This window comes from Lemur catta, chromosome 15 (genome assembly GCF_020740605.2).
Source record: "Lemur catta isolate mLemCat1 chromosome 15, mLemCat1.pri, whole genome shotgun sequence".
Taxonomy (NCBI): Eukaryota; Metazoa; Chordata; class Mammalia; order Primates; family Lemuridae; genus Lemur; species Lemur catta.
This window is the reverse complement of record NC_059142.1, coordinates 17,545,703-17,572,735: the sequence shown is the minus strand read 5'-3', so window position 1 is coordinate 17,572,735 and position 27,033 is coordinate 17,545,703. Positions and strand designations below refer to the sequence as shown.

Sequence of the window (27,033 nt, the reverse complement as noted above, 5' to 3'; positions counted from 1 at the left end):
GGGGCACAGCTGCTCCGCAGGAGGGATGTTTGGAAGTGTTGGTCTGCCAGCTGCCACCTCCACCTGTCCCTGCTGAATCCCAGCAATCCTCACTTGGTATCTGAGTGGCAGAGGGGTATGGCACATGGGGGCCTGGCTGAGCTTACATTTTCCAGCCTATTTGGGGCTCCCATATGGGAGGCCTGACCTGAGTTCCTTCAGGAAATCTTTGTCCCTCAGGCTGCCACCTGCTTGAAAGCAGAGCCTTTCAGTGGCGCTCTGGCCTGCCTCCCTGGCCTCCCTCCTGCCTGTCCTGTCTGGGGTTTGTCGGTGTGGCCAGTTGTGGGGGTCAGAATGGGCAATGCCAATGCTGGCTAGCCATGCCAGGCTTGTGACTGGAGAATGACCAGGCACGGGGGAGCTGCTCTTCCTGGAAAAACTGCACGTCTCCTCCCCACATCCTGGGGTCCTGGGTGTGGTTCAGAGTGTGCTGGACCTCTCCGGGGCATGGCAAGGTGTCATTGTGGGATTCAGGTGGGGGTACAGGCCTGGGGGATGGCCCTGGTGGGAGGCGAGACAAGGAGGGAGGGGTGGGGGAGCCTTGCCAGGACTTGTGTTGCCTGTCCCGCTCCTTGGCCTACCCTGGGAAGTGAGACCGGAGGCAGCGGTTGCCATGGGCCCGCTCTGGCTTCCTGCAAGTGGGTTTTCATGTGGGGAAGCAAGGTGGGTTGGGAGATAGAGCCGGTCTCTAAGGTGTCAAGTTGTTCCTGGTATGTCATCGTCCTGTCCCCTTCTCCCTGCCTCTCCCAACAGCTCTGCTATACAAGCCCATTGACCGAGTCACTCGGAGCACCCTGGTCCTACACGTGAGTGTCAAGTCCTCTCAATGGCTAGGGAGGGGTTAAGAGTTTGGTGGAAGACGACACCCGGGGCGCTGGAGTCACTGAGAACAGCCCATGCAAGGAGTCGGGCAGAGGGTCCCTGGCCTGACTGCGCCTGCCTGGCCCATGGTAACCATGCCAACGGGGCCGGGGGCTAAATATAGCTTGGCTACTAAGCTTGACATTTGGCCAAATACTCCCTAGGAGGCAAGCACTTCCTGCTTCCTCATCCCCTGCCTTGAGGTCTCCAGTGTCCTTGGAGCAGCTGTGGAATGGGTAGAGGGGTCTCTCTCCCAGCTGCTTGGTGAGATGAGCCTCCACCTGGCTTTCCCCACCAGGGGAAAGAATAATGACTGCAGCAGGAATGAAAGGAGCCACAGCCCTCAGCCCTGCTGCTCTGACTCTCATTTTTAGTTCAGATTTGGCAGGCGTGAGTGTGGGTCCCTGAGTGCCCACCGTTTGAATTCTTTTAGTGAGGCTTGAGCACTCCCCTCTGTCTTCCCATTGAGCCCCAGAACCGCTGCCCCCAGCTCACCACCCCCGTTCCTTCCCAGGACCTGCTGAAGCACACACCTGTGGACCACCCAGACTACCCACTGCTCCAGGATGCCCTCCGCATCTCCCAGAACTTCCTGTCCAGCATCAATGAGGACATTGACCCCCGCCGGACTGCAGTCACAACCCCCAAGGGGGAGGTGAGCTCAGGGCCCAGCGCAGCCTCGCACCCAGGCTGAGACTTCTCCAACCCCGACCCCCATTCCCCGCCAAGGAGAGGTCTTGAGTCCTTGGCCACCCTGACTACCTATGGCATTTCAGGCCCAAGGCTAAGAGCTTTAAGTCCAGCATCTCATTCATCCTCATAATAATCCAATGAGGCAGAAGAGGAAACTTAGGCCTGGAGAGTCTCTTAGCCTTAAGTATTAGAACTGGATTCTTTACCTGGGGCCGTCTGTCTGCAGGCCCGTGCATTGTCCCCTATACCAGGGAAGCTGGCCTCCGCGTACCTCATTCTTGAATGCAGACTCCCCGCTTTGGCCAGTGTGATGCCGTCAGGGTCCCCTGGGAGGCTGGGGGAACAGGAGCTCTGAGCCACTTTAGATGGGCTGTCACAGCAGGGGGAGCTGGGGAGTGAGCCCAGCAGTGGTAAGGGCTGGGACTAGACGTGGCTGCGGCCACCCAGGTTGCTGGAACGTCCCATGTGGGCACCTAGATGTGGTATGGCAGTCCCCTGTGCCTTCCTGGCAGAAGGGTGGGGGGCATCCCAGTGAGGGGAGGCAGTGTGAAGAATCAGAGGGACAACTGCCCTCGTGGATCAGCAGCCTGGCCCAGATAAAATGCTTCCTGTCCAATAGACGTAATTAAGTGGCATTTAGGAGTGAAGGCTGACTGGGTTTATGCTCTTTTGTTACATTTACGAGGCTGCAGTGTCTCCTGGGGAGAGAATCATGAGGAACAGGTCTGGAGAGTGACTAATGGGGCATGGAGAATTGTCTCTGTGCAGTTCCTGGAGCTGGGTTGCAACACCCGGGAATGTTACTAGTTTGTTTTACTCTGGGGACATCTGCAAAATCTCCAGAGGGCTTAGAGCACCATCAGTTTCAGGTTATCTTAATCGTATACTTTCAATATGCTCACCTACATATTGCAGCATATGTAGGTCACACATATGTGTGGCTGCCAAATCCCAACTAAAAATGAGAGTCAGAGCAGCAGGGGTGAGGGCTGCGGCTCCTTTCATTCCTGCTGCAGTCATATAAGACACACAGGAAAGGCTGGGACGGATTGTGACAGCTCCCAAGAAGCCCATTGGCCGGGAGGAAACTCTGGAAATCCCACCTGTAGCAAAATGCTCCTGACCATCCAGAGCCCAGGTCAGAGTTGGCTGCAGGTCCCCTAGGTCACTGCTGCAGCCCCACTGAGGATGGCCTAGGGTCTCCCATCTGCTGGCAGGGGTGGAGGAATCCACCGAGAAGTAGCATAAACAGTCCTGAGAGGGTCTCCAGGTCAAGGCTGAGCTCAAACTAGACCAACCTCTTAGGCTCGGTTGGGAGGGGTTGCCGGGGGCTGTTCGTACCCCAGGGTGGAGAAACCAGGTCGTCCTCGATGGGGTGCACCCAGGTGGGAGCTGCTGAGAGCTCCACTGGTTGCTCATATTTTATGCACCAGGCACTCTGCTTGCTGTTTTACATACACCATCTGGATGAATCACCCTATGAGGCAGATTTCATTGTCCCCATTCTATAGATGATAAATCTGAGATTCAGAGAGGTCAGAGGACTTGCCTGAGATCACAGTTGAGAAGTGGCAGTCTGGAGTCAAACCTGTGTCCATGTGACCAGCCCGTGCCTTCAGCCCTCCCTGGCTGGACAGTGCCCCTGGCGCAGGCTGGGCCCTCGGCTGCTCTCCCCTTGAGCAGGCTGGGGGGGTCTGTCATCTCCCTTAGACGCGGCAGCTGGTAAAGGATGGCTTCCTGGTGGAGGTGTCGGAGAGCTCTCGGAAGCTGCGGCACGTCTTCCTCTTTACAGATGTCCTACTGTGTGCCAAGCTGAAGAAGACCTCCGCAGGGTGAGTGCGTGGGAGCCCAGGGGCGCGGTGGGGGCGACCAGACCCTGCTCCTTGTGGAGCCCTCACCAACCTGGGGCAAGTTGTTGGCTTTTTTCCTTTTAAAAAATATTTTAATTAATTTTATTTCACTACGTAGACTTCTAAAAATAAGTCATGTTTTTAATTATAAAGATAATATAAGGACGTTACAGAAAGAAAGCCATCACCCACCCGCACATCAGCATCAGTCTCCTGCTGCTATATTTCTTTCCCTTATTTAAAATGTTCTCATGTTTTTTCGTACAGTTGTAATCAGAGTGAATGCCCAATTTGGGGCTCTGCTTTTTCTATTTCATGTCATAAGCATTTTCCCTGTTGCTGCCTAATCTTCATAATCATCATTTTACTTTCCTGCATGATGTTACAAGTGGATATGCCATAATTTACTTAAGCATTCTCCTTTTATTAGACATCTCTGAATTTTTGCTAACCGCAATTCTGTGAATATTCACTCAATGTACTGCTACCCTTTATTGAGGGCTTATGCCATGGCAGGTGCCGTGACAAATGCTTTGAATGCATTATTTCCTATTCTTCCCAAAACTCCACAAAGTAGTTATTATTATCCTCATCTCACAGATGAGAGAAAAGCCTTACAGAAGGTACATCAGTTGCCCAAAGTCGCACAGCTAGAAGTGGAGGAGATGGGATTTGAACCCTGTCTAACTTGAAAGCTCTTTTCCACCTCCATCTCTATACCTACAAATATGGGTCTGCTCCGTGCCGTGAACAGAAAAGATTATTCAGTATCATTCACACATTCTTCTACACATTCACATACACCACCTTACAGTACAGGGGGCAACAGGCCCATGCACTCACTGTAACACTAAGGGAAAGAATGAGAGGTGCAAATCTAAGTCCTCAGGGAAGTCAGAGAAGGAGAGGTCATTATGAACTTCAATAAAGGGCATGGCTCCCTGGAACTAGATCACATTTGAGATAGTTCTAAAGCAGTGATGGTAATAATAAGCATACATGCCTCTGCCTTCAGTCCTTTGCCTGCAGCAGACATTAGTAATCAATCACGGCACTCTTTCATACAAGACTTGGACGTGGCCTTATCATCCTTAATCCAGTACCCCATTGATCAGAGTTGGCATTCAGAGTAACATCTGTATTCTATCTCTAGCCTAAAGGATGATGAATGTGAGCTAAGTATGGATAGGCTAGAAGGGAGGGAAGGGTGTGAGATGGGGAATAGAAATATGTGGGCCCAACCAGGAAGGCTTCCCTCTTCTTGACACTCAAGCGGTTTGGGATGTTTAAAAGCATCAGTTGTACTGAGTCGGAAGATTGGCAAGGTGCAGAACCTGAGTCCTCACTGCTGGCTGACCCTGGAATCTGTTCTCATTACTCTAAGTGTGTATTTCCTGATCATCTCCTCAAGATCATTCTTGCCTGTGACAAGTTCTCAGTAAATCCCTTTCCAGTGGTTTTTTGGTTCTGGGCCCAGCAGTTTAGGCTTGAAGAGCCCTTCAACTTCCCTCTGGCTTGTTTGCAGGAAGCACCAGCAATATGACTGTAAGTGGTACATCCCTCTGGCCGACTTAGTGTTTCCATCCCCCGAGGAGTCTGAGGCCAGCCCACAGGTGCACCCCTTCCCAGACCACGAGCTGGAGGACATGAAAATGAAGATCTCTGCCCTCAAGAGTGAAATCCAGAAGGAGGTGAGTACAGCGTGGCGTCTGGACCTGGGACCATTCTTACTGGGTCTCTGAACCGAGTGTGCTGGGGAGGTGGAAGAAGGGGAAGTTGTAAGGTTTGAGAGTTTGATAGAGGGGGCAGGATGAAAGAGTGGGAGCCCTTTAGTGTGTTAAGGGAAAGAGCCTGTGTCAAAGTAGCTGTGAGCAGATGGAGGGAGGGCCAGAGAGTCAGGATTCAGGTGGGTTAACTATGGAAAGTTTCCTGGAGAACAGTGTATGTTGAACACTATAGAAAAGGTAAGCAAGAGAAAAACAAGGCCTTCCTAGGGACAAGCAGGACATCTGCAAGAGAAAGGACCTGGAAAGCCTCTCTCAGAAACTGACAGACCAAGTAAGCAAATAAATAAGGAGAGAGAGGACCTGAATACCACAATGAACATGCCTGACCTAAAAACGCATAGAAGCTAGTGCCCTGGCAGAGAACTGAGATTCTTGTCACATTACGCAGAACATTCACAAATGTTCATCCTATTTTAGGCCACTAAGGAAATCTCAAATTGTTTCAAATAATTGATAGCATACAGGTCATGTTCACAGTGGAGTAAAATTAGAAATCAACAAGTAGAATATTAATTATATGCTTGGAAAATTAAAACTTATAAGATAAAGAGGAAATCAAAATGGAAACTGCAAGCCATTTAGAACTGCATGAAAATGAGAGCACTACATAGCAAAACCCACGAGATATGGCCAAAGCACTTTTTAGAGGAAAATGTATAGCCTTCAGTTCATATATTCTAAAACAGTGGCGAGAAGAAAGCACTGCAGGAGAAGCCTTCCCCAAAAATGGAAGGAAGAGTTTCAATTCAAAGTTTACTGAGTTCCACTGGCTGCTGGCCGCCAGGAGTGTGCCACAAGCCTCATGGAGTTCCTTGTCCAGTGGAGCAGGCAGACACGTCCATTACTGACCACAGAGCATGACACTTGTGATGAGAGTGATTGGAGAGGCACAGGTGTTGTCTATGAAGCTTCACAGCTTTGTGTGTATTCACAGCCACTCCCCATCGCTCACATCACTGCCTGAGATCTGCCTGCTTCCCCACCCCTCGTCTGTGGAAAAATTATCTTCCATGAAACCGGTCCCTGGTGCTAAAAAGGTTGGGGACCGCTGCCATAGTAGATTCTGTACAAGTGGGATGGCTGGGGCAATGGGTGTGTGCATTTAATTGCCAGATTTACCTCTGAAAAAGTTGTGTCCGCTACATTCCCCCAGCAATGAATGAAAGTCACTGTTCCCCACACTGTCACAACACTGGCTGTGAGCATTTGTTACAACTTTGCCAGTCCTGATGGGTTTTAAAAAAAATGTTACGGAGATTAATTCTAACTGAGAAGCTTTAGGATGGTAATGGAACTGAGACTTGAAGTGTAACAGTGCTTAATAAGGGGGGCGGATCTTTATAAAGTAAACTTGGAAAATAGAAAGAGAAGGGTACGCAGGCTTGTTGGAGAATGAGGCTGAGCCGAGGGGACAGGGTGGAGCATGGTGTGCTGTCAGGCAGGGCAGGGAGGCTGGAACCCTGCCGTGGGGGACTAGGGTGCCAGGCCAGCAGATAGGGCTTTATGCTGAAAGGTATCTGAGGTTTTTAAGCAAGGTGTCTCTATCGTACCCAGGATTTAATTTAAAGAGGTGACAGAGCGACAATACAGAGAAGCTAATACCACTGAAAGATTTTTTATTACTTACAGTTCCCAAGAGAAGGAGACACCACACCACACATGGCCACATGGGGAAGCACCAGGTTTGGACAGGAGGCAGGAGTGAGGGGCAAGGAGGGCCAGCTTCGTTGTGTTTTCTGCAGAGAAGCAAGGCGGGGCAGGGGAAGCAGTTTAGGATAGTTCGAGTACTGTTGGCAGGCTCTAGGTGGTCTCTAGTTACCTGGCCCCTGGTCCTGGGTGATTAGGGCAGAGGAAATACTGGTTTGGGGGGTGAGTGTTGGATAAAGGAGGTGGCTGGGGAGATGAGTTGGTTTGCATATGAAAGGTGCGTTCACAGGGTTATCATTTACAGTCTTAGGAATTAGCCAGCCCTGGGGAAGCAGTTTCTCCTCACCCAGGGCTGCCCCACACCCCTCAAGATGTCAAAACATCACAAAATGTAGAAAATGAAAAGGGGTGGTTAATACACAGGGGAGTGTTGTACTTAGAGCTGCTGGGTGAGTGGTGGTGTCTGAGTGTGAGGGAAACCCACTGTGCCCTCCGTCCCTGCAGAAAGCCAACAAAGGGCAGAGCCGGGCCATCGAGCGCCTGAAAAAGAAGATGTTTGAGAATGAGTTCCTGTTGCTGCTCAATTCCCCCACAATCCCGTTTCGGATCCACAGTCGGAATGGAAAGGTCAGGAAGGGGAGGGGTGGGACAAAGACAGGCACCTTCCTTAGCCCAGAGCTGCCCACTCTGTATAGCTCCTGGCCCTGACCTGTGGAAATCAGGGATTCAGGCCCTCACTCCCCAAGGAAGCTGCCATGGCGCCAGCCCCAGACTCCTTCTCCCCACTGGTGTGGAGCCAGTGCCCCCTGCTGGCCATCATTGGCACTGCCTCTTCTGTCAACTCCTCCCAGGAAGGAGGGCCCCCCTCCCAGCTGCCTCTTTCTCCAAGTTTAGGCGTGCCTGAGTAAGAAGGAGCTTATTAGCAGCCCCAGAATCGGGGAATATGCTTGTCCTAACTGTGGTCACCCCCCTGAATTCTCATCTCCTCTCTTCAGAGCTACCTGTTCCTACTGTCCTCGGACTATGAGAGGTCAGAATGGAGAGAAGCGATTCAGAAACTACAGAAGAAGGGTAAAGTCCTGCTCCGTCCTGCACTGCCCTGGTGGTGTTCTTGGCAGTGATGGGCCTTTGCATTTCCAAGCTTTTTATGTCCAGTATCTCCTCTTCCGCCTTCATAGTCACCCTAGAAGGTGCAAGGGAGGTGGCACTTGATGATGTTACCAATCAATTGAGACCCAAAGAATTTAAGTGATTTGCTGAAGACATGATGAATTAGTAATAGGATTGGACCCAGAGCCCAAGGTCACCCCGCCCCCCTTTTCCTCTCTCTTTTGCTCTCACTCTCTCACACATACATACACGAACCCCTTCAGTTAGATTTTTCTACTCTGACCCCTCTAACAGCACCTACAATAGTCCTTGTATATCTGCAAGTCTTTCCCTCCTACCCAAAGACCAAACTCTGCTCCTAGAACTAAGGTATCTTTCTGAAGCAGCCCCCAAGGAAAGGCAGCAGGTCCTAGTGGACCAGTACTGATGCTCCCTTCTTTCTTGGCTCTTCCTTCAGATCTCCAGGCCTTTGTCTTGAGCTCAGTGGAGCTCCAGGTGCTCACGGGATCCTGTTTCAAGCTTAGGACTGTACACAACATTCCTGTCACCAGCAATAAAGACGGTAAGGACTAGAACCTGAGGTTGCCCAGCCGGCAGGTCCCGGCTCCCAGGGCATTGCTGGCCTTTCTTAAGTACCCAGATAGACATGTGCCTGCAAATGACTGATCCCTGCTCCATTGTGCTGGGACTATTCAGTTGCCAGGTACGCAGAGAGCTTGAGTAGGGGTTACAGTGCATTGAGTCCCAGGATGGCCCCCAACTTCTCCTTGGGCCCCCTCTGGCTTGAGAGAAGAATCTGGCGTTCTGGTGCACGGGGACTGTATTGTTAATATATCCATGGAAACAGTCTGATAATGGAAGCAAAAGGCTGAAGCATGGGGAGGGGGAGGGAAGAGGGCAGGTGGAGTAGTATCTGAGAAATAAGGCTGGAAGTTTCCAGGGACCGGCTCTTGGAAGGCCTTGAATGCCATGCAAGGGAGTTTGGTGTTCGTGCTGTAAGCCGAGGAGCCTGTGGGAGGCTTTTGGGCGGGGGAGGGCCGCGACCAGGGCTGGCAGCTGTCCATTCTAGCTGTCCATGGTGCTGGCAGAAGGTCTGCTCTGCGAAAGGAGTTTTGAGGGCACGCTCTCCCCTGCATATGGAGGTTTTCTAGGGACCTCTGTGTCCCAAGCAGGGCACACAGCTGGGCTTTCTCTCTTCTGTTAGCACAGAGTGACTTACGATATTAGTCCATTTTCGCTTTGAAAGGCTAGACTGAGGAGGGCAGGCACGGGATAGGCAGGATTCAGAGGGAGGGAGAGTGCCTCAGGGGAATGGTACCAAATCCCTGGCCAGGACCGTAGGTGGAGGCCGGCTACCTGGGCAGAGGGGAGGGGACAAGGGCCCCTGCACCACCTGGGGTGCTCGTGTTGGAGGAAGCAGTGCGCTTAGGGAACTTTCCATGCGGCCACCAGGTGGTGCTGTCAGACCAAGGCTCAGGCTGCGTCTCGCCCCGTCTGCCTCCCCTCCAGCCTGGGATGGAGCAGGGGGTGCGCCTCTCACTACCCCTGCCTGGGGACTGTTCTCTCTTGCAGACGACGAGTCCCCTGGGCTCTATGGCTTCCTTCATGTCATCGTCCACTCTGCCAAGGGATTTAAGCAATCGGCCAGTAAGTGCCCCTGCCTACCCGCCCTAGGAGGAAGTGTGGACCATTGTCAGCCTTTCACAGAAAGTCCCTGTGGGACCACTGCGTGGGGTCTCCCACTGCCCACCTGCTCTGCTCTGGTCCGCCCAGGCTGGGGCCCTGCCCTGCCAGCATGCCCTGAGATGCGGGACATTCCCCCGAAGGCCAGGCACGGGCTCCTCTGGGCAGGGGCTACCCCTGCCCTTTGTCTCCAAGGCCTGCTTTCTCTCAAGTCCTCTGTCCAGGTGTCTGAAACTCCAGAGCTGCAAACACCTGGGCTCCCACCCCGTGTCTGCCCATTACAAGCTGTGTGACCTTGGGCAAGTTTCTTAATCTCTCTGAGCTTCAGACATTATACTTTTACACAGGAATTTGTGAGTCAGACAGCTAACAGTTTCTACCCATTTGCCAGATGAGGAAGCTGAGAAAGGTGAAAGGACTTAACATCACACAGGATCAGAAACCCAGGGCCCCTCCTCTCCACCTGCCCCTTCCCACTCCCTTTCTGTCCTGTGTGGCCGGTGAGGTCTGCCCCTGCCTCTCCCTGCAGCGCACCACGCAGAGGTTATGCCCTTGGCCCACAGACAGCCATCAGCTCACACTGACTGTGAAGCCTCCCCGAGCCCCTGGGGAAATCGGCCTCCCTTCTCTGTGTTCCCATCACACTCGGCACCTCTCATGCTGCTTGTCACATAAGCTGCCTCTCTCGCTATGAGGGCTTTGAGGGCAGGAACCAGGTCTCCTTTATTCTTGGATGAACAGGGGCTCGGGAATGCTGAAGTGGTTAATGTACAGAGCACCTGCCGTGCACCCGGAGAAGACGAGAACACGAGCAGCGTGGGGACGGTGCCTCGGCACGTTCAAAGCCTTTCAGGCTCGTTATCTGCTCTGATCCTCTGGCGTCCCTCTGAGGTCACTGGTGCCATTCCCCTTTTCCACTCGAGGAGGCGGAGGCTCAGAGGGCTCCAGGGGCCTTTGCACAGGCAGCAGGCGGTGCCGTAGACTCCACGTCTGCTGACACCAAAGCCCAAGCTCTTCCTTTGAGAGCGTTTCTCAAAGTCTGGCCGGGACCACCGCTCTCATCACCAGGCTGCTTGTTAACATGGATGCTTCGTGAACCCTCCCCGAACCCACAGAATCCCCTTCCTTGGGGGCTGCTACTCAGGAATCTTCCCGGTTAACAAACCCAAGGCTGCACCAGGCGCCTCCCACCTCCATGGTGCCCAGATGTCTTGCCCCTCCCGCTTGCTGTTGGCTGGGTGGCCCTCAGAGCACAGGCCCATTGAGGTGGAGCAGGTCTTCTGCCCCCAGACTGGGTTGGGTGGTGAGAAAGAGGATGAGCTGCTACCAAACCTCTCCTTCCCTGCAGACTGTCTTCACCTCCTTCTTCTTCCCACGCCCTGACCCACTCAGATGTTCACTCTGACTCAGGGGTTAAGGCTAGGCCTTGTGTGTCTTCAGCTGTAGCTTCTTGTCCTAGTAAACTCATTGTGTGTGGACAGTCGGGCCTAGGGTGCAGGCAGCGCCATTGTTCCTGTTTCACAGATGTGAGAACTAAGGCAGAGAAGTTAGGACATTTGTGCAGAGCCGGGATTTGAACCCAGACAGTCTGACTCCAGAGCCCTCACTTTGTGAGCTCTCCCCTGTCCCCTGATGGAGGCCTCATTCACACTAAAGTCAGTCGGTGCTGATGGCTGTCTCTCGGCCACACAGACCTGCTCCCCAGCCCGATCTGGCAGAGGCGTGTGCACAGGCCGCTAGCACTGTCCACCTGCTCATCCGTGCTACGTGCTTGCGTGTTCGGACACCCACCTGGACCCGCTCTGTGCTGCGCCCAGCTAGAGACTTCGCGGGGGCAAGCTCGACTCCCCGTTCCATAGGAGAGCTGGGCCGCCCGTGGGGCTGATCAGAGAGGTGGCCTGAGCCGTGCAGCCATCCTCTGACCTCTGCCCCTTGCTCCTTGGCTCATGCTGCAGAGGGTTGGCTGCAGTGTCTCAAAGACATCCCCCCACCAGCACCCTGGGAGAGAGCCATGGCAGCGCCCCTAGAGGTGGGAGGGCTGCCAGGGTCTGAGCCCCAGAGGGAATGCGTGGATTTGCAGAGTGCCTGGGGCACCACCAGTGCTGTGGTCTCCCGGTCCGATAGAGAGGAGAAGCTGTTCAGCCCAGGGCCAGGGTTCCAGATGGAAACGCTAGGCCGAGCCCTGCCCCCGCCGTCTCGCCCCAGCCCTCCACCGCTCTGTTACTCAAAGCACCCGGGTGGTGGTAAGAGCTTCCTTCATTTGTCCCACAAGCATTCGCTGTGTGCCTGCTGTGTACCAAGCCCTGATCTTGGTACCAGGGGTACGCTGGTGGGTAAGAAAACCCAAGGCCTCTCCCGGCAGTGTTCACATGGTGGAGGGAAGAGCGACCGTGAACACACAGATCGCTTCAGTTAAAGCTAAAACAACAGCAGGCTGAGCCCCGGGAATGTGGGGGCCTTGTTGGTCATCATAGTCACGGTTACTGCGGGCATTCAGGACCGGAGACCAGGGGTCTAAACGCCTGCCGTGCCTCCCACCACAAGCGCCCATGATGCCCCTGTTGAGAAACTCTGGGAGGAGCACTGGGGGCTGGGGGCTCCTTCAGTCAGCGTGCGGAGGGAAGGCCTTGGGGAGGGAACTTCATGCAGTGTGGCAGTGTGCAGGGACGAGGAGGGGAGGGCCAGAGCCACCTGAGAAGAGGGCAGGGAAGGAGGAGGAGCCAGGAGGCACAGGGCAGCGGGAGGAGAATGCCAAGATGCCACCCCATGGGGAGCTGGGAGGGGCAGGTGAGTTGTCCCCCTTCCTTCCCGAGCCCTCACCACCAGCAGCCCCACTCTGGCCCGCTCCTGGGCCTCAGGGCCCTCACTCAGTGTGTCTCTATCTGTCCTTCCCCCTGCAGACCTGTACTGTACCCTGGAGGTGGATTCCTTTGGCTATTTTGTCAGCAAAGCCAAAACTAGGGTGTTCCGGGACACGACAGAGCCCAAGTGGGATGAGGTGAGTGGAGGGGGCTGGTGTCCCTGCAGGGACCCCTGAGTTTGTCACTGAGTGTGCCCACCCCCCTCCTCCCATCTGCTGGGGTGGCCAAGGCGGTTGGTTGGACCAGCTTTGTGTCCATGGGTGTGGGACGCTGCAGTTTCAGCCCAAAGTCCATTTCATCAGTGGTGCGCAGGACTTTGGGAGCTCCAGGAAGGTGCCCCTCCACGTCTTGTCCTGTGGTTCTCGTGGGCCCTGCTCACCCACCCCTTGCAAAGTTGAGGCTTGTACCTGCAAGGGAGCCCGGTCTCCCTGCTCTGGAGGTTCAAGACCCCTTGTCCCATCTTCCCCCAGGAGTTTGAGATTGAACTGGAAGGCTCTCAGTCCCTGAGGATCCTGTGCTACGACAAGTGCTACGACAAGACCAAGGTCAACAAGGACAACAACGAGATCGTGGACAAGATCATGGGCAAAGGGCAGATCCAGGTGAGGGTCCAGGATACCAAGGCGAGGCTTGGACAGCTGCCAGGAGGTGGTGCCAGTTGAGAGTCCTTCTCACTCGTCTTGGTCAAGGTGCCCTTTATGCCTTTTGTGACTTTGGTTTAAAGCTGATTTGAGAAAAGTTCCCCAAGGTGGTTGTTCTCCCTGTTAGAGATGGCGTCTGACGGTAACCCCAGAAACCCACGTGTGCCAGTTCCTCCGGCGTCCACACCTGGCTCAGGTGGATCGTCCACACCTCCACAAGCTGGACCGAAGGGCCCAAGAGCAGCTCCCTTCATTTGTACATCCAAGCCTTCGTCTAGGGTGGCTTTTCCTGGAGTGCTGTGTTGAGAAGGATGCTGAGGCTGTGTCCGTGAGCAGGGGGAAGAGTGCTGTGCTGATGAACAGTGTCTGCCATAGGCATGGGACAGGAGTGGGCACGTGGCCCAGGCGTTTGCCATTCTTCCAGAAGGGCTTACGATCCAGCTGGGGGGCTGGTATCTGACTTGTTGCTAGGATTGCTGGACCTTGCCTGTGCTGGGAGCCATCGGCTTGGGGTGGGCTCTCTGAGTATTGGCAGAGGCAGGTCCTCAGTCAGGCTAAGAGCATATGTGCCTCAGCTGTGTTTCTCGGTTCCCTATAATTGCATGTAGGAAGAAGGCTTCTGGAATATTCTGCCAGTTTTGAAGATGGGCTGCTCTTCACTTGCCTGTCAAGAGAACTAGGCTTGGGGAGGAGGGATAGGCTGGGTTTAGGGGGACGGCAGTGGTGACATTCAGCATGGAGCCACCACACTCCTGTGTGGCGCCTTGTGTGGCCTCCTGCTTATGACACAAGGGGGCTGGCTTGTGGGTAGACTCTGTGACCATGAAATGAAGGGAAACAATAACTGTATATACTGGGATTGAGCCAAGGGCATTGAGTGCTTTGGGCTTCGTAACAGTTGCCCCAGACACCATCTGGGTTCAGGCTGGGATAGCCCTGTCCACAACAGGGAGCTGAAGGATGCTTTTTTGCAAGAAGAGTTTGTTCTCTGATGCATTGTTGAGGCTGCAGAGTTTGACATCTGGCTCTTAACTGGGTGTCCTTGGTGACATTGCTTCTTGGGACCTGTGTGGGTCTCCCGCTCCCCCACCTATCTCAGGCTCCCGCGTTTGAACAGGAGGGATGGCACCATTTGGTGGGGGCCCAGCCATCTGCCTCATGTTGCCCCATGTTCCTGAGCACGTCCCTTCCTGACGCTGTGGCACCTGCACCCCGTTCCTCAGCACCGTCGCCAGGGAAACAGTGCTGCTAGGCAACTGTAAGTCCTTCATTATTTAGGAAATGGGGGTTGAGAGAGTGCTCTCTAAACGCAGTCTCTAGAACCTGCTCTCTGCAGGGATTAGGGGTAGGAGCCCTGTCTCCATGTTCCTGGGCTGGGCCAGAGGGACAGGTAGGGAAGGGGTTCTGGGCTGGTGCATCCATGACCGGCTGCCACACTCCCGGGCCATTGGTGGCTGGGAAATGGAAGAGTTAAAGGGGGTACTGAGAGCAGCCAGCTCTGTGGGCGCTGTGGACCCAACCCCTCGAAAACTCGGCTCCCAGGGCCCAGAGGCAGCATTCTCCCACCTGGACTTCAGCCCTGTCGCTTTCCTCCTCCTCAGCTGCGCAAACCCCGGGGGAGACACACCATAAATCATTACATCGTGGAGACAGGAGCAGATGGAGGCAGTGGGGGAAGGGGAGGAAGCCAGGTTATGTTTGGCAGAGCAGAAAGCACAGTCTGGTAAGGAAAATGTTTCTGTGTTTAAGCTTCGAGGAATGTTAAATGCCTGGGAGTTGATATTAAAAGAAACACAAACCTTCCTGCTGCCAGCTGACCGGGGCCTGTGAGCGGGCAGTTCAGAGCCACAGCCCTCTGGAGGCCTTTGAAGTCTCGCAGCACTCAGCTCTGCAAGGCACAGCCCCTGGCCCTCGGCTACAGAGCATCTGACCAGCCTTCCTATGGATCAGAGAGGCCGATGGGGTGTCCTTCCCCCGGGGGGTGCCATGGCTGATAAAGTCTTGCCCCGTGACAGCCCTCAGAGCCACCAAGGATGGCCAGGCTGGGGGGAGAGTCTGCACCAGTCTTTCCCACGTGGCCAGCCCCACAGAGCCATGGAACAGTCTGTCCCCACAGCTGCGTCTCGTGTCCCTTCCTGCCATCAGCCTCTGGAACTTGGCCCTGCTCCTCTCCAGCAGGTGCTGAGGATGGAGCTAAAGGTGGTCTTGAGGTAGCGCCGAGTCCTCAGGGATGTTCTGGTGACCTGTAGGAAGGGCAGGAGGAAGAAGGCCTGTCTCTGCTGTCCCCCTTTCTCTCCAAGACCCGCCCACTCAGCCTGTCCAGAGGTTGCCTAAGCTGCAGGCACTTGCTCCTGCAACGAGGCTCCCAATGTGGCAGTGGGGACAGGGCATCTGCAGCAGGAGGCTGGGGGCGGCACGTGGGGGCAGCATGTAGTGACAGACAAATGGCAGCACTGATCACTACCATGTGTGTCTGGCAGTTGTTGGAGGCCCATTCCCAAGTGTGATCTCATGTGATCCTTGCAGCAGTTCTACAAGGAAAAGAACAATCATGTCCTCCCATTTTGCAGACAAGGACACTGAGGCACTAAGGTTAAGCACCGTGGCCAGGGCACCTCTGCTGACAGTGTGCAGGGAGGCCATGCTTGCTCTTCTGTGCCGTGTCCCCGGTCTCAGGCCTTCATCAGGAAATCTCCCAGCCAGGGCCCTGGCAGGGCAAGTGGTCTGGAGAAGGCGCCTGGGTGATGTTCCACACCAGGACCCTGCTTTATGGCATAAGGGGAGCCTACGGCTTCCTTTGACTTGGAGTCCTTTACCTCTGGGCAGGGGACATTTCTGCCTGGTGCCTGGGAGGAAGTAGAATGAGCACACAAGGAAAAGAGCAACAGGAGTGGGGGGATGGGGGAGGGACTGACTCACTGTGCATCTGCCGAGTGAGAGGTGCCAGGATCCTAGTCTCGGAGGCGCCCACTGTCACATGGGAAAGGCAAGTGTACCGATACATGCCCAGCTGCCAGGGAATGGTGCGAGATGCAACAGTAACCATGACGTCAGAGAGCTTGGGGTGAGCCCGGCACTATGCTAGACGCTTCCATCTGCTATCTCGGGGGATCTGCACAGGACCCTGTGGCATAGAACATTATCACAATTATAAAGATGAGAGAGCCAGCACCTAGGGGTCAAGTCACCTGTCCAAGGCCAGGCAGCCAGGACTTGAGCCGGGCTGGCAGCTGGCTCTAGAGCCCGTCTCTAGGTGCTCGACGGCCTCCAACTGTTCTGTAAGTCATAAAATAGAAACGGAATCCAAAGAAGGGAGGGACCGTGGACTGGAGTTAGGAAGGCTTCCAGGAGGAGGTGGAGTGGGAGAGATTTGGAAGCACTGGGTTGTTTTAATTCCAAAAGCAATATTTACGTTAGGAAGAAAATTGCAATAATGGTAAAGAGACTTGAAACGTAATCACAAACCATCCCTACTCCCACTCCTCTGAAACAGCCATTTTACTTTGTGCCTTTTCCCCTCCTTGGGTATATACATTTTTATAGTTTTAATCATAGTGAGCATTTTATATTTTTTCCTATTTTCATGTGCTATTGTCATCCACCTCCTTTTTTCTAGGGCTGTGGATCTGCCAGTCTTTATAAATACCTTTTCTGATACATTGTCAAAAGTGCTTTATGTGCTTTATATAAGCCATTTGATACAATGGCCAGCACGGTAATTGCCATTTTAGGGCTTTGTGTTATTCTAGCCAGGTGGGCAGGCTCTGGGTCAGCAGAAAGGAGTGGGGTGGGCATCCGGGGGTAGGACCTGCGTGGCCAGGGCAGGGAGGAAGGAATGTGCAGGGAGCAGCCCAGGAAATGAAGGAGCCAGGCTGCCTCAAGCAACACAGGTAGGAGGGAGGTTAAAGGAATGAATAAATGAAGAGGTTAGTGGGGGCTTTAGACCAAAGGCATCCTAGAGGGCATTTCATCCAGTCCTGCTTTTGGAGGAGAAGGAAACCAAGACCAGAAAGGGTGAGTGCCGTGGCCACAGTCGCAGAGCTCGTTAGTGGTTGCATGAGGGCTCCAAACTCAGGGGCCTGATCCCAGGCTGGTCAGGCTTGGTCAGGTGCAGGGCACATGAGTGGAGGGAGGTGCTCATAGATGCGGGGTGGGGACAGGCTTGGATGGCAGTCTGTGACTCTCAGGGGTCTGTCCTTTGTCACTGCAAATTTAGTGAAAGACCCCACCAGCTTGGCCCAGGTCTGCCCTTCCAGGCTCAGGGGTCCTCCGTTCCTTTTCCAGACCTAAGGAGCCTTTACCTTAGATTGGCTGTCTAGGCCACCCCATATCCACCTCATCCTTGCTGCCCCGTGCTCAGCCCAGCTTAGGCCAGGGTAACGGCTCAGCTGGGAGGCCCCCTTAGTCTGCCTTGGCTCCGTGGTCCCAGGGGACGTGTATGTTTATCTTAGTCTATTTCCAGCCACGCTGCTCCAGGCTCCAGATGTGCTGTCCCCAACTGGGACCTACCCGGTGGCTGATTAGCATATTCCCAGGGTCCAGTCCTTCTTGGCTGGCTGGGTCAGAGGAGACAGCTTCCCCTCAGGGCCCCGCAGCTCAGCTCCTGCCTCTGACCCCAGACTACCTAAGCCAGATGAGCCCTTCTGCCCCGGCCTCCCTGCTCCCCTGACCCCCATTCCCTAGCTCACCCGCAAGCCTGGGGTCAGTGCACCCCCCCCTCACCGCCCCATCTCTGTTCCCCCTGCGTGGGAGGCAGCTTGACTTTCCCATAAGCCCTCCAGGGCAGCCCTCCCTGGGCACAGGCGTGCTCAAGACCCTGGGTGGGAAGGGGCAGGGATCCAGCCCAGGAAGAAAGCTCCAGCTGTCCCCGTGCCTGGGGAGGTAACACCCTCGGCCCTGATTGAAAGCAGAGGCCCAGTGGGAAGCTGCCTCCATCCCCTTCCCTTCTGGAGCTCAGAGCCTGTGTCTGAAGGGGACAGGACTGAGGGGCAAGGGAGGGGGGAGATCCCTTTGACATTCTTTACCTGGGGCGTGGAAGCTTGTGCGAGATCAGAGCCATTATAAATGACGCTCGGGAGGAGGTGATGAAAGCCAGTCCCCTGCCTTTAAGACTGGGAGCATCCACAGAGCCCAGACTGGCAAACCTGACAATATCTAGGCCCTCTTAATATATATTCTTTTTAAAAAACCCGTAGTAAAATATACATAACATAAAATTCACCACTTTGCTCATTTTCAGGTGTGCGGCCCAGTGGCATTAGGTAAATTCACATTGTTGTGTAGGCATCACCACTACCCACGTCCAGAACTTTCTCATCTTCCCCAACTGAAACCCCACATCCACTAAGTCATGACTCCCCAGCCTCTGGTCACCACCTGTACTTTCTGTCTCTGTGACTTTGACTACTCTGGGAACCTTATATAAGTAGAATCAGACAGTGTTTGTCCTTTTGTGACTGGCTTATTTCACTTAGCATAATGTCCTCAAGCTTCGTCCACATTGTAGCAGGTGTCAGAATTTCCTTGCTCTCAGAGGCTGAATAATTTCATTGTGTGTATATACCACATGCATTTATCCATCCGTCCATCCATCCATGGCCATTTGGGTTGTTTGCACCTAAGATCTGGCTTTTGGGTGAGCAAAAGAGCCTCATCTCTGAGGATGGAGGCTGCGTAGCCTCCCTCTCCCCAGACGCAGGGTCTTTCCCCACGCCATGTGTTCATTACTCCCGGCTGTAATGAGAGCAGGGCCCCGTGCCCCCAGGGCGTGACTGCTCACTAGTAACCTTGTATGGTGGGAGAAAACAGTTGGGCCCCTGGCCTTTAGGTGGCCCTGGCTCCTTGCCCCTTCTTCCCTCGGGTCTCCTGTGTCCTCCACTGCTCCGTGGTTTAGAAGTGTCGAGTGTGGAATACAGTCACCCTGACGCTGTGGGAGGAGCGCTGGACAGAGGCTCAGGAGACCAATTCCTGGTCCCTTGACCTCTTGGAGCCTCAGTTTCTTCATCTATTAAGTGGAGATAACTGTTCCCACTCTACCTGCATCACCGGCTCGTGTGGCTCAAAACATGGAATGCACCTAGAAGTGTCCAGGGCTGTGACATGCATGTCCTGCTTTCCCTAGTTTATTCATTCGTTTCTGTTTAACAAGTCCCCTCTAAACGGCAGGCACCGTGCTGTGGGTACAAAGAAGGACAGGACCTCACATCTAGTGAAGAAAACAGAAGGGAATCTGGATCACTCAGCCAGTGTTAGAGGGGCTTTGAGGCTGGGCCTGGGCAGATCTGGGCTCGGAGTCTGGCTTTCTCCATTCGGTAGTTGGGAGAACAGGATCAGTTACTCTACCTCTCTGAGGCTCAGTTTCCTCACCTGGGAAATGGGCTTTACTGAGGGCTGAATGTGAGAGTCCGTGGAGCCCTTGACAGCCTGGCACAGAGTCCATACTCAATGACGAGGGCCCTTTGCCCTGAGTGGCAGGTTCAGGGACCCTGTCCACCACCTCCCTCCAGGGCTTCTGGGTGTAGCTTGTCTGGCAGCCCTCTCCCTCTCCTAAAGGTTGTCACCTGCAAGTGGTCCCCTGTGTTTTGGCCTTTGGCTGAGGCTGCATCTGTTTCCTTAAGCTGATGGAGTCAGACTTGGCTTTGACAAACCGACCTCAGGGGGTGGGGAAGTCAAGGTTGGTCCCTCACTGCCTGCTGTGGCCCCACCCCGGCAGCTCCAGGCCCTCCCCAGCGGCTCTCAGCCTGGCCTGGTGCAGTCGGGCCGAGTGCAGAGTGAGCAGCTGGGGAACAAGGGGCCTTTGTCAGCGGCTGGGGAGCAGCTTCTGGTTTCAATTACTCTGCGGAGCATGAGGAAACTTGGAGCAAGAGAGGGTCAAGAGGCTGCTAGGACAGGAGTCAAGGGCTCCCCATCCCGTCCCCTCCCCAGGCCCCCGAGGGGTCTGTTGTCCCCATTTGACTCTGCCTGAGGGTCCCACGGGCTAGCTGTAAGCCTGGGCGCTGGGACCTTGGCCTAGGTGACCCAGAGCCCCTTCCAGCTCTGACCCATTCCATTTCTTCATGGGTGGTGCCTGAGTGAGCCCCTCCTGGGCAAAGACAGCAAGCCACTAACGTGGTCCTTGATGCCTTTCTCCCATCCAACCTTCAGGGCCTCGTTTAGGGGCCACACTGACCACAGCTGGACCCCTGGTGCCTGGAGGAGGCCTTGGTTTGCCTGGAATGGAGGGCAGAGTGGGCTGTGGAAAGCAGGCCATTCCCTCTCATGCCACCACCCCTGCCCCCCAGGCCCCCGCCTGGCACATTCATAGCCCCAGGCAGCTCCCTGCCTGGAAGATGGCCCCCTCCCCTGCACCTGCCTGGGCCAGGTGTTCTGCGTCCCTGCTGCCTGCTGCCCTCCATGGGGCTCTTCCTTTGCCACCATCCCCACCACTGTGCCAACCCAGAGGCACATGGGACAGGAGAGGCGGGCACCAGGCTTGGCTCTGCTCCTTGCCTCAGATACCACCTCCTCCCAGGGCCCAGGGCGCTGGAGCCATTGTCCCGCTCTGGCCCCACCCTCCCCAGCTGCTTCAGACCCATTTGCCATCCGGCCCAGCGTCCCACCTGCTGTCACTCTTCAAGGCAGTTCTGGACACCTCATTATACTTGGAGGGTAGCGGAAAAGCCAGGGGTGGGTCCCACGAGAGTGCCCGCCCTGCATCCAAAGCTTTTCCAGACGTGTATCGCAAACTCTCTCCTCTCGTCCCTGCTCGGCCGCCTCTGTTTCCCAGGTGTTCCTGATTTGGGGAGCCTGGACTCTGCCCAGTGGGTTCTGGAGACAGGAAGCGTTCAATAGGGAGCAGATGGAGACGTGAGCCTCCCTCCATGCCCCCCTGCTCCCCCACTTAGGAATGCCACCTCGGCAGCCAGCGTGGTGCCCGCTGCCCCGGACCTGCCTGAAGGAGGGACAACTAGCAGAGAAGTCGATCCAGAGAGGCCCTTGGGAACCGATTCATCCAGGCCCCGAGAACATCCAGCCTCTCAACAAACCCAAAGAAGGGCGCTCTCCTCTCAGCTCTGGGATGGGGGGTGCTCTCAGACTCAGAGGCAGAAGACTCGGTTTGACCCCAGCTGGCCAACCTTGGGTGACCCCCAGAGCACGTCCTCTCAAGCCTACGGGCATTAAAGGAGCCATGGAGGTGCACTCAGTAAGCAGCTAACCTCCCGGCAGGCACAGGCTGTTGCCTTATTCTCCTAGGGATCCAAAAAACTGGTCCCTAGGGTGGTCCCACTTTTGATTTTTTCTGCAAGCTTAGAGAGAAGGACTTAGCAGGATTGCCAGGGAACTCAGCTAGGGCTGAGGCTGCCGTTGAACACCATACCAGTAAGGGGTCCCCTTCGGCTGGGCTCTGCTGGCCTCCCTCAAGCCTGCGGCAGCTACAAACCCCCAGAGGCCTCTCCGGCCAGCCCAGCCTTTGCTGTGGCACCGGGGGGTGTGGGCAGTGGTGGCACTGCGTGAGGACATCCTGCCCGTGGGCTGGGCACAGCGTGCTTGTGCCCTGGGAGGCGACAGCTGAGCTGCACCGGCTTCACAGCAAACCCCAGAGTGACTTGAGAACCAAGGTGACCCAGAAAACAGCAGAAACACCAGGCTGACCGACTACATCAGTGCTATCTCACTGTAAAGCCACTGAGAAAGATGCACACCAGCCAAGCAGAAGCCCAGCGCTTTCCCAAAGCAGGGAGGGAGGTGGAGATACGACATGAGTTTTGGATCCAGCCCTCTGACCAGGAAGTTGCCTTAAAAAGCCCCTAACCTCCCTGACCTCCACACTTCCCGCAGCCAAGGGAGCGCGAGGGCCGAGAGCTGTGGGCCGTGGGCAAGAGAAACAGCATTCTCACGAGAACCGTCCTTGGAACGACTCTGAGCCCACACACGGAACCGCAGGTTCCAGCTGTGGTCACTTGGAGGGAGGGTCTTGAAGAGCCCCCGGGCAGGCCAGGGGGTGGCAGACAAAGGAGGTATGAACAGGTAGGTCCCATGTCCTCACTTCAGCCAGAGCCTCTACTCTCTGCCTCTGCTTCTGTCTGACTTAGGGCCGGGGGCAGGGGCGAGGGAGCAGGGAGGCTTCGGCACAACATTTCATTTATGAAAGGGGCAGGAGCAGGGTCCTCTGCAAAAAAAAAAAAAAAAAAATTTCACTGAAGACCATTGTCTGGTTTAAGCTCCTGACTTGACAGGTAGGGAAACTGAGTCCAGAGAGGAAAAGTGGCTACTGAGTCCACAGTGACCAGGCAGGACTTGGCCCAGATTCCCTGGCTCCCTGGGGCTTTCTCTGGCCACCCTGGGCTCAGAGGTGGGTGAAAGGGACTTGTTCAACAGCCGAGGAAGAAGAAGGAGCAGGAGGCTCAGCAGACCCTGACCTACCTTAAGGTTTCAGCCCCTCCTGCCAAAGGTGGTCCTGTCTTCCGTGTGTGGCCTGGGGGTCCTCTGCCCACTGGCAGTGCTGGGAGACCCCACCACACCACCCTCCTTCCTGGGCGTGCTCCCGGCTGTGACTTGTGTCCTGGGGTAGGGGAGGCATGTTCTGACCACTCTGTCCCTGGGTGGGTTTGGTTCTAGATAAGCAAGATGTTCCCAAAGGCTCAAATGGATTTTCCACCCTTTTCTGTGACTAAATGTGCCATGAGAATTGCTAGAGGTTGCCAGGGATGTGCTGCCAGGGCAGTTCTGCAGCAGACAAGCTCTTGGGCTGTGTCAGCCTCTCCTGTCCACCTAGAAACACCAAGCACCCTGGAGACACTGGCACGAGGTGGCCAGGCAGGGCGGAGAACAGAGCTGTGTGGGAAACGGCACGTACTCTGGACTCCCCAGAAGCCGGCGCGGGCCTATGGGGAGATGGAGGACAGCAGGTTACCTTGGGCAGGCTTGATCCGGGCTGTGGAGCAGCTAGCTTTGAGTCCTGCCTGCCGCCTTTCCTTACGTTGTGCACATCTTGAACCTCAAGCCCACGCTGCTCCCCGGCCCCACCCTGGGTGTCTTTGTATAACCACCAATAGCCACTTAGGACTGGGAGGTCAGATTGCTGTGACCCCACCCCCATGCGCAGCTGTTGAGCAGGCAGGGACCAGACCCCTGGGGAGCTCAGTTTGGCCGAGTTAGACTGTAAGCTATACAGGGCCGCCCTGCCTGGCACGCGGTGGGTATCCATTCAGCGATGAATGAGTGAATGAGTAAATGAGTGAAAAGGTGGCTTCTAGGCTCTGCTCTACCGTTGGCTGCTCGGTGACTGTGAGCAAGGTGTTCCCATCCCTGGGCCTAATGCAGGCCTCAAACATCGCAGATATTCAGGGCATGGGATGGGCAGATAGGAAGGCATAAATGGGTCTCAGTTTCTCTTTCTGGGGAGACCTCTGCCCTTATAATCCAGGTTTTGGTTAAGGTAGGTGCAGAAAATGGTGAGAACACACAGTAGGAGTACAGGGACCACAGAGCCATTCACACTAGGAGGACACTCCCATCCCCACTTCCCTGCCGTTGTCCCTGTGACATCCCATCCTCCCCCAAACTCGCACACAGCTGGGCACCCATGCACGGCCCTGCTGGGTTCTCTCTCCACCTGGACCCCCACGCCTGTCTTTGGGCAGCCCACTCCCAGGCTTCCCTCCAGCTCTCGTGACCTTGGGCCCTGCCTCACTGTCCACCAGCGTCTTGCCTCCAGCTCTGTTCCTTTGGGCCCCCCGCCCCCCATGCCGTGCTCTGCCGGGGCTGAGGAGTGTTCTTGAGGGACCCAGGCCACATCCCTCCGGTCCTCACACTCAGCTATATGCCAGGTGGCTCTCCCCACCCCCCCACCCCTGGCTCCCAGCTGTCCCCACTGGGGTGCCTGTGGCCTTGCTCTAGCTGGCTGCTCAGAATCCTCCTTTCCAGCTGGGCAAGGTAGCTCACACCTGTAATCCTAGCATTCTTGGAGGCCAAGGCAGGAGGATTGCTTGAGGCCAGGAGTTCCAGACCACCCTCAGCAACGTGAGTGAGACTCTGTCCCTACCAAAAAACTAAAAAATTAGTGGGGTGTGGTGGTGCGCGCCTGTAGTCCCAGCTACTTGGGAAACTGAGAAAGGAGGATCACTTGAGCCCAGGAGTTTGAGATTGTGGTAGGCTGCAGTGACGCCACTGCACTCTACCCAGGGCAACAGAGTGAGACTCTGTCTCAAAAAAAAGAAAAGAAAAGGAAAGAAACCCCCTTTCCTGGCTTAGCTGTAGAGGACAAGACAGGGAATCTGGGTTCTAGTATGGGCTGGAGGGGGATGAAAGACATTCCAGTGGGAAGAGGAGGTCACTCCAGAGAAGCCGTAGCCACATCCCTAGGTTCTGAGAAAGAACCTTCCTCCCGGTGTTCACAGGCTGCAGCATTTGTGTGGAAGCTGTCCCCACCCCCAACTGTCACCAAGGCAGTGCTGTGGCGGTCCCTCTCCCACCCACATGTCTCAGGATGTGTATTATTCTCCATTGACCTTTTTTTCCTCAGTGATGTCGCTGCTGATCACTTTAACCTGATTTTGCCTCGGTCACAGCTGTGCCGGGTGGTGTGTCCCCTCCCTAGGTATAACCCAGGGTCCCACCCACATCTCCCTAGGGGCAGCCCCTCTCATTCCTCTGGCAGAGAGCCTGAGGAGGGCATGAGGGAGGATGGGACCGTCCACTAGGAATGTTTTTAATTCCTAAGGCAGTGACATCTGTTCGTGGGGGCCGTACCACCCAGGCTCTGTTTATCCAACCAGGGGGCCCTTGCATGTCCTCAGAGGAGGTTCTGCAAGGTGTGGCTGGATGGAAGTCGTGTGGGAGGAGGGAATGCAGTCACTTCCGGGGGGGCCAGGGTCCCCTGAGCCTGGCCCATCCAGCAGAGATGAGGAAGGGTCCGTGGCAAGCTTGGAAGGACTAGAAGTCAGACTGCTGCTTTTGAGGAACTTGCTGGGGACGTTTGTCTTGTACAAATCCTCCTCCACCCGCCACCATTGATTCCAGGAAGGAGTGAGTCTGGCTTGGAGAAGAGAAAGCAAATCTGTGTTGTCCCCAGAGGGGGCCCCCAGTCCAGGGGAGGAAGGGAAAGATGCGCATCTCAAGGGAAGAGCCTCCCAACTCGGCTACCCATCTGCTAAGGAGCTTATGTCACCATGGAGACCAGTTAGCCATCGCTCAGCCAATCAGAGCTTGCTTTACCCAGACAAGTGTTGGGCCTGGGGTTCCTAAGACAGACAAGTGTAGGGCTTTGGGAACAGGGTGTATGCTGTCCCCCTTCTCCCACACACGCAGCAGCAGGAAGGGGCACAGCATTCTCCCAGACTGCACCCCTGTGGCATGTGACCCAGCTAGAGGGAAGAGAACCTTAGAAAGCCAGCAAGGAGCTAGTTCTGAAGTTAACCAGCCAGTGCCAAGCGTGCTTGCTGCAGCAGGCGACATGGTAAGCAAGTATAATGGCACCTCCCCAGCCAGTTACACAACTAGCAACTGCATGTTTGCCAGAGGGATGGAGTCCAGCTGGGGCCCGGCTGGGGTGGATGGCCTTTCCCCACAGCGCCCAGGGCCCCGCGCCACCCCATCTCCTCCACGAAGCCTTCCCTGATTGCCTCCAGCTAGAAATGTTCTCTCCTTCCTCTTGACACTCACAGCATTTGACTTGTGCTGTCCTGACGGCATGATACCAGTGTCTTGAGGGCAAAGGTGATGCTTTGTCCACCTGGGTATGATGCATAGTAGGTGCAGAGTTGATATGTGCTGGATGCCTTTCTGCCTCCTGGGACGTCCACGTCTGTCCTCTCTGGGGCCCGCAGCTTTGTCAAGCGCCGGCTTTTGGTTCATCTCCGGGATTCCTCAGCCCCCACCCCAGGCTCGGGCACACAGCCAGGCCCTCGTTCACTACCTCTTGAATGAAATGAATGGGATGAAGGATTGTAGCCTGGAGAAAGGCCCAGAGCCTTCCTGGAGGAGAGGGCTTTTGTGGCTGTGGTGAGGGGGCTTCCCGTGAGGGGTCAGAGGAAGATTGTCTTCAGAGGTAGCACCTAGGTGCCCTGGAAGTGGCGGGTGAGAGATGGGTCAGGAAAAGGGACTCAGGCCTCAGCTGGGCAGGGGACACAGGTGTGCCCCTGCCTCTGTCGGTCTCACCCCCTCTCCCTCAGGGGGACGCTGGCAAAGCTGTTGTAGCTCAGCCTCCATTTAGCCACCGTGGCTTTGGGCAGCTTCTGCTCAGGTGTGTGGGATCCCGTGTGGCCGTGGCAGCCCGGTCCCGTCTGTGCTGTGCAGAAGGGGGTGAGCAGTGTGGAGCCCCGGAAATGGTGGGCTGGCCTGGCCGCCCTGCCCTGGGTCCCCCAGCCAGGCAGAAGGCAGCACAGGACCAGACCCTGCCACACCAGGGTCCCACAGGGGTGGGGGCGTAGGCTGTGCAGTTAGCCAGACCCCCGTGTGTGTCCCAACCCGTCCTGGCCTTGGGCAAGGTGCTCAGTTTCTCAAAGTCCTTAGTTTCCTCAAAGGTAAAGTGGGGGTGTGTTTCCTTCATAGCGTTGGGGAGCGATTGAGTGAGTTAATCTTGTACGTAGAGGGCTGGCACGGCGACGCTCCCGTGCTGAGCCTCAGTGATGGGCAGCTTGTACTATGACCAGTTCTTGACTTTCTCTGCGGTAAAGCCACCCCTTGCTCAAAAAACACTGAGGGCTCTGAGGTAAAATCCTAAAACCCGTCTGCTGGTTGAGACCTAGCAGGAGCATTCCGGATGCCAAGGACAGGTCTCTGTGTCCTGACCCACCTGCCCCGGGGACAGCCAAGAAACATCCTGACTGAGCTCTTTTTCCTGAATCCAAAGCACCCTCCACGCTTGGGCAGGGCACAGTGG

General features: G+C 55.4%; 1 protein-coding gene across 4 annotated transcripts in view; it reads left to right on the top strand.

Annotated features, from left to right (window-relative positions):
- Window positions 1–27,033, top strand: part of ABR (ABR activator of RhoGEF and GTPase) — a 175,118-nt gene that overhangs the window by 124,279 nt on the left and 23,806 nt on the right. For all 4 annotated transcript variants that reach the window (XM_045526195.1, XM_045526196.1, XM_045526197.1 and 1 more), the window contains 10 exons: window positions 793–845; window positions 1,415–1,555; window positions 3,304–3,425; window positions 4,969–5,134; window positions 7,382–7,504; window positions 7,873–7,948; window positions 8,445–8,549; window positions 9,560–9,634; window positions 12,571–12,668; window positions 13,002–13,133. In XM_045526195.1, coding sequence (XP_045382151.1) covers window positions 793–845; window positions 1,415–1,555; window positions 3,304–3,425; window positions 4,969–5,134; window positions 7,382–7,504; window positions 7,873–7,948; window positions 8,445–8,549; window positions 9,560–9,634; window positions 12,571–12,668; window positions 13,002–13,133 — 1,091 coding nt within the window. The remainder of the gene's footprint in view (window positions 1–792; window positions 846–1,414; window positions 1,556–3,303; window positions 3,426–4,968; window positions 5,135–7,381; window positions 7,505–7,872; window positions 7,949–8,444; window positions 8,550–9,559; window positions 9,635–12,570; window positions 12,669–13,001; window positions 13,134–27,033) is intronic.